Source organism: Adiantum capillus-veneris, chromosome 21 (assembly GCF_014529385.1).
Source record: "Adiantum capillus-veneris isolate H3 chromosome 21, ASM1452938v2, whole genome shotgun sequence".
In the NCBI taxonomy this organism is placed as follows: domain Eukaryota; kingdom Viridiplantae; phylum Streptophyta; class Polypodiopsida; order Polypodiales; family Pteridaceae; genus Adiantum; species Adiantum capillus-veneris.
Genome location: NC_140951.1, coordinates 92,182,328 through 92,189,360, shown reverse-complemented (window position 1 = coordinate 92,189,360; position 7,033 = coordinate 92,182,328). Strand labels below are relative to the sequence as shown.

The 7,033-nt window shown below is 43.5% G+C and overlaps 1 protein-coding gene across 3 annotated transcripts in view; it reads left to right on the top strand.

Annotated features, from left to right (window-relative positions):
• The first annotated feature begins 1,195 nt into the window (after positions 1-1,195).
• The window catches only part of LOC147431354 (uncharacterized), a 39,398-nt gene continuing 33,560 nt past the window's right edge, over positions 1,196-7,033 (top strand). For 2 of the 3 annotated variants that reach the window (XM_086493955.1, XM_086493954.1), the window contains exons 1-2: positions 1,198-1,510; positions 1,647-1,781. In XM_086493955.1, coding sequence (XP_086350081.1) covers positions 1,376-1,510; positions 1,647-1,781 — 270 coding nt within the window. In that variant the 5' untranslated portion in view covers positions 1,198-1,375. Of the gene's footprint in view, positions 1,511-1,646; positions 1,782-7,033 lie in introns of all 3 variants that reach the window. The other variant, XM_086493953.1, reaches the window with a different exon arrangement.

Below are 7,033 nucleotides of genomic sequence, written 5' to 3'. Positions count from 1 at the left end.
TCGACAACACTGCAAGGTTTGTTATCTGCATTCAGATTCCCGTGCTTATGTGTTTGCTTGGCGCAACATATAAATGCTACGAGGCAAGGCACGCCTTCTGCTTCTTATAATTTTTGGAAAGACCACAATGCCGACTCTCCACCATACTTTTGTATAAAACTTCTGCATGATGTGCACTGTATATATAGCATTTTCACTTTGTGACGCTTCATTGCAAGATGACATGTTTAACTATTCACAATGCTTTTATGTAGCATGACTCAAACATTGTCGTTCGGCTTGCACAATTGGACACACCCATACACGATTATCATGTTGGTAGTGCATTTTAATTTTTAAGTTTGTTGATGCTTTTTGTATTTTTTTGAGCTTGTTAATACTTCTTTAAGTTTAGTTTAGCTACATGTTTTGCTCAGTAGTACATGTTCAATCTCGATCATTATATCTATATATCAAATAGATCGTACATACTTTTTTTCTCATAGTTGGACAATTCAACTTATGTACTTCGATACTTGATGCACTCTGTACATGTTTACTTTATTCTTGGGTGATTGATGTCAATCTATGTATGTCCTTGTTTGGCAATGCATCTTATATATTGTAGGCCAACATTCTCCTCTGCATAACCGTTATGTGGCACGAAGATAATTCTTTATCCCAGCGTTTTCTTCCTCATATATGTTTTTAGGTTCTGTGATCAACAACCAAAACCCTCCAACTATGACAACACATAACTCTCTCTCTCTCTCTCTCTCTCTCTCTACGAGAACTAAGCGAAAATTGACTATGCTTGGTTTAGAGTAAGAATATGGGTGCCTCAAAGATGGATCCTCGATGTAGAGACTAAATGGCCGACGTTATTACCAAACTGGATCCTCGATGTAGAGACTGAATGGCCATCGATATTACCAAGTTGAATGACAATCTACAAATAAACTACCAAAGGAGGTTAAGGAGTAGGATTTAAGCATACTGAGTAAGCTTCAACCCTTTGTTCGATTTAATTATCCCCTCTATTAAGCAAAGAGCACTGCCTTGGTTTCACTGCTCAAACAATTGTAGAAAAAGCGTGAAATTGGACCATTTCAGAGACAGCTGCAGAGCCAATGAATCATCATATATAAAAACATATGCAATTCTTATTTAAAAATTCGCCAGTGCACTTTGTACTTGTTTGTTTCAGCGTTAGATGCTTGATGTCAATGTCTCGTGATGTTCAGGAATTCCTAATGCTTGAGAAAACGTCGTCGATTCAATTCCAAACGACGTCGCCAAAAAATATGGGCGAAGGAGAGTTGAGAGGGCACAGCATGGCAGTCTGTAGCACCAGCACTTGTCATGCGCTTTATGCATTTGCCACAGAGAGAGCGCTATGCCCTCATGGTGGAGAATGCATGGTCGAAGAGGCGGCTTGTTGCCATGGCACCTGCACGCCACAAGCACAGCAGTGGTCCTCACTCCTCGCTATGTAGTCGGTCTCCTTGCCTTCCTCATCTGCGTCGACATGGTACATTCTGCTAAGCTCCCGGAACTTGTATGCGCATGTCTATGTGTGTGAGAGAGAGAGAGAGAGAGAGAGAGAGAGAGAGAGAGAGAGAGAGAGAGAGATTGATTTACTTTTGTTGTTCGATTGTTTCGTGCAGACTCAAGTTCTAGGAGTACTTTGCTACCAATTGTTCTTGGGTACCTACTTCCCATGGCATTTGTACCCCCTTATGCTAAATAGGGCTGTAGAGCTTCTTGCCTTGCTTTGTTCGGATGGCCATGTATCTTCAGTGGTAAAGACTTTGCCCTCTTGTTTTATTCTCAAAGTATTGTGCCAGCAGAGGCAGGCAGAGAGAGAGAGAGAGAGAGAGAGAGAGAGAGAGAGAGAGAGAGAGAGAGAGAGAGACTCCTACTTCCTTTCATACAAAAGGTCTACCTTGCGAGCCGTGTGGACACTCAAATTCTTCTAGTGGGAGATCTAGGCATTGTTGCAGAGGTTCCAATTTTGCATTGTGTTAGGCAGTGCTATCTAGTTAGCATGGAGGCCAGTGACTTATGCAAAGACAAAACACATTTATCAATTCATTTTTGAGGTGCTTGAGGAGAAGAGTATTAAACTTGTCAAGATATACCAGACAATATCGTGGAGATCTCAGTAGCTTATTGACTTTTGTGCTCTAGAACTCTCCTCATCAACTGCTACCCCCTCCCCTTCTCCCCCCCCCCCCCCCCCCCCCCCCCCCAAAAAAAAAAAAAAAAAAAACCACACACACACTTTGCTGAGGTTGCCGGTCATTTTGGGCATAGGCATATGGTAAATCGCAATAGCGGTGCTTTTATTGGCACCCTATTTTACCTACTTATCATGTGTTCTGGTGGTGTTGTCGTAGGTATCAGATTCTCAGCAGACTCTTTTTGTATCATTCATGATTGTGTGACTTGTTTGGAGTCTTGCTACCTAGTTTGCAAGGTGGTTTACCGTTTATGTCATGTGCTCATTGCACTTGAGCCATGTAGACAAGCTATCGCTACAGGTCAGCATCGATCTTAGTTAGTATAGCTTAGGATCTAGTCTAGCACCTTTGTGAACCTTTCAAAGGAACTGCATGCCCAGACAGGTCATTAGGTTGCATACCCTCACTTCATAGTCACAAGGGACGCATCCTGAGGAGTAGGGACGGGGCTCAAATGGATTTTTAGTGTAAAAAAGAGGGCGGGACGGCAAGTGGGACGGAAAAGTGGGGACGGGAAGCCCAAAAATGGGCGTCCCCTGTGACTATGACTCACTTGCACGATACATTCATAAAGTCATATAAGCAAGTGAACAACCTCTAAAGTCACTTAGGTCAATTTATCAATAAATAGGCCTCTTTTAATGTGGAGTCGTGGGGTTATTATACTGCTCGACCCACTTTCATTTTCTTATATAAGACTTAAGTAAGCCTAGGGGCACTCCCTTGGGTATCAGAAGATAAGACAAGTATCCCCTTTGGGCAGCCAACGCCCTAGCACCCCGCATCATCGCCATCAGATCAGCGTGGCATCTTTATACCGGATCAGCCTTGGCGTTTTTGCTGAGTATCCTCATCACTAGCATTTTTTGCATCCGCATCCCTAGCGATTTTGCATTAGAGCAACCCTAACATTTTGCAGAGCATCAATAGGGTGGTTTACCCGACATTCAATGTCATATTTCTTCTCTCTCTTTCATTGTGTTAGTTCAGTTTCTTTCAATTGAAGTAAAGCAACCTTGTGTTTGTGCAAAGTACTAGATCCGAGCTAAAATCCTTAGACCCTTTTGTTGCACTTGACATTCGTATCAGAGCTCTAGACGTGCTTCGCCTTCGCGAACTCAAGGGAAGAATCAAGAACCTAAGGAACTTCGCCTATATTTTTTTTCTTCTCTATATCAAAGAAGTTTTGTGGCCCAGCCCTAGACTAATACGTGTTGCCTACAGATATTAACCACTCCCACCCTTAGTCCATCGTGCATCGGGCGTGCTCTTGTCCTCATATGTTTTGGATACCCTTAAGGCATAACCTCATCATCATGAATTAAGATCAGCATCGGAGGCACGAAGACCCAGATCTTGAGTACCACGATCTGATTGCCTCCTATGTGGATATGGAAGGAGTTGAAGAAAGGATCCCTAATTCTTTTCTGCATTCGAATTCCCATCTTCATCTCTATGACTTGGATACCCTTAAGGCATAACCTCATCATCATGAATGAAGATCAACATCGGATACACAAAGATCCGAAGCTTGAGTACCAGGATCTGCTTGCCTCCTATGCGAATATGGAAGGAGTTGGAGAAAGGATCCTCACCCTCTTTTGCATTTGCATTCGCATGTAGCGTGCATTCACTTCCGTCAACGTGGAACCATTGGAAATACCTATGAGCACCCTTATCTTCCATCTTTGCCCGAAATTTTTCACGATTGGACTATTCGGGTGGTATTACTTGCTAGCAAGGTAGAATCAGCATCAAGGTTGATATTCTGCAACAGTAGTAAGGCTGCCTAGCAACTCAGCTGGTCGGTGATTACATCAGAGCAATACCTACATCCGCAGTATCGAGTTTGGAGGATTTTTCATCGGTTTATGCATCCACAAGCATCAGAAGTACAGAAAGCATCCACAAAAAGTTCTTCGGCATTTGTGTCTCACCTTTAACAAGGGGGGATGTCACGCATCCATTGCACTTGAGCCATGTGGACAAGCTACTGCTATAGTTAGCATCAACCTTAGTATAGCTTAGGATCTAGTCTGGCACCTTTGTGAGCCTCTCAGAGGACGTGCATGCCCAGATAGGTCATTAGGCTGCATACCCTCACTTACACAGTACATTCATAGACTCATATAAGCCCTTAGGTTAGTTTATTAATAAATAGGCCTCTTTTAATGTGGAGTCGTGAGATTATGATACTTCTCGATCCACTTTCATTTTCCTATATAAGTAAGCCTACGGCCACTCCCTTGGGCATCAAAAGATAAAAAAAGTACCCCCTTGGGCAGCCAAGGGGGTGCCATTGCCATGAGTATCCCTAGTAGCAGATTAGTGTGGCGTTTTTACACCAGATCAGCCCTGGTGTTTTTGCCCAGTATCCTCAGCACTAGCGTTTTCTGCATCAACATCAACCCTAGCGTTTTTGCATCAGAGCAGCCCTAGCGTTTTGCAGAGCATTAGGACTCAGCATTTAGCATTTAGCCATTGTATGTAAGGTGCAACGGAATGAATGTTTGCGCTTTGCTCAAGATGAGTGCTCCGAACTGTGCTCAAGGTTCCTTTTGTTCCTATGGAAGGGAGAGCCTTCCATTCTTAATGAGAGAGTACTATGATCACAAAGTGAATGGACATTGTGCGTGCAAGTGTATGAGAGTGAGAGATAGAGAGAGAAGAGAGATACGACACCAGAGACGTTGTAAAACCCTCCTCCGAAGGCCCCACTCTCGCCGGCGAGAGTGGTCTACTTATGATTGCACAATCTGGTACAAACTGTATGCATGTGACTGATGCAAGTCTAGGCTATGTCGACGATGACGACGGTGATGACGAGACCGACCTAAGGGCTGCAATCTGCAATCTTTCTACTGCTGTCCACAAATGCTATGGGCTGAAATCTGCGACTAGTCCAAAAACGCTGATTCTGGGGCTGTTTCCTGATGCTCTCTGTCGCTGAAAATCTGCAGGTTTAGGGCTGAAAACTGAGGGTCTTTCCGCGCTGAATCTGCTAATTCTTTAGGGGCTGATCTTGCAGGTACTTCATTGCTGAAAACGCTGCATTGCTGTGGCTGAAAACGCTGCAAATCTGCAAACATTGGGACATGCAAAAACGCTAGGTTGATGTGTTTCCAAAAACGCTAGGGAAGGTCTTCACAAACGCTAGCTGATGGGGGTACTGTGGCGATGATCTTCTGATGGAGAACGCTAGGTCTGAGCTTGCTTCTAGCGATGATTTGCTGATGAGAATACGCTAGGGGGAAGGGTCTGATGGTTCTTCTTGCTTGGAGGGGGAAACCGTCAAGGTCTTGTTGGAGAAGTTGCCTGCTGAGCTTGGCTCCTGTTGCCTTTTCTGCCATTTAGTGCTAGTCTAGGTTTGCTTATATACAAACTTACTCAATTTGCCCTACCTACTTTCCAACAAAAGTCACTTAAAAATAATAAGTGAAAAATGTCAAAAATAGGTAAAATAGGCTAGATGCACTGGAAAATTCCCTTGAAGGATTCCGATGGATTCTGATTGGAATGCTTATGATCATGCTGTGTGCAACCAGAGGATATGCATCTACACTAAGTGACTGGGTATGCACGGTCTACGAATAGACTCACAAAAGTGCCAGATCACTTCTAAATCTAGACTGACTGAACCCTTGTCGTGCTGTAGCTTGTCCACGGACACATAGGGTTGGATGTGTCACGTGACATCCCCTCCTTTTCAAAGTGAGGTACTGGTACCGAACTGTATGGCGTCGAGGGAGATCGCCAATAGCATTCGGAATCTTGGAAGGGACTCTTCGCCGGCCCACTCTGATGTGTGGGTCGTGTGGTACTTGAACTTCATAAAGGTCTGCAACGCTTGCTTCTTTGGGCCGCGCCAAAAGCGACACAAAGTCTTTTGTGGCTCCTTCGATGCTTCAACTTCGTCGAGAGTCATGCTTCGTTCTTCTTCAAGAATCTCCACAGCTGAAAATTTCTGAAACCACTTCCAACACAAAAACATGAATATACCCATTCCATGTAAAGTGAGTGGAAAAAATCTTGTCGTCTTAATAGACTGTGCATGCAATGTAGATGAACAAAGAGACGGAGTGCCAAACCACACACGCAAACAATGAGATTGAATCTTGTCATTCTGACCTGAAGCAATTAACTGTGGCAATTCACAACGGAAATGCCCATGCTTGATGCTCATACTTTCATGTGCTCTTTCTACAACTGTGTCATGCCAAGGAAGAGACATGGAATGTGACTTCCTTAGATACATACTTTTCATGAATAATCCGCATACATTCGTGCTCATTCATGAGTGAAGCATGCTCAACGTACAATATGTCATGCCTAGGAAAAGGGATCACATAAAGACGCTATCACGAATGAAACACTCGAACAATGCGTGCGTACTAATCATGCGAACACATATACTTCCTGTGAGGTTTCTTGAGACCTATGCTCGAGAGCCAAGATCGATCCTTCGTGATTGATCGAATTTGCAACGAGGTTATAGCTTCACTAGAAAAAGCATCAACTAACACATCATCCTTGTGAACAATCACATCATCTTCATGCAACTCATTATGCTTGTGAGAAATCACATCTTGATCATGCAAATCAGCATGCTCGTGAGAAATCACATCTTGATCATGTAAATCATCATGCTTGCCATTTTCATCCAAATCATCATGCAAATCATTATCATTCAAATCATCATGCTTATCATCATGCAAAGCCTGTGTATCATGCTGTGGAGAAGAAGAGACTGAGAGAGTCTCCGTCTCCTGAATCTCTTGCATCTGTGCCGGCACTTGAGAAAAGAGTCGCAA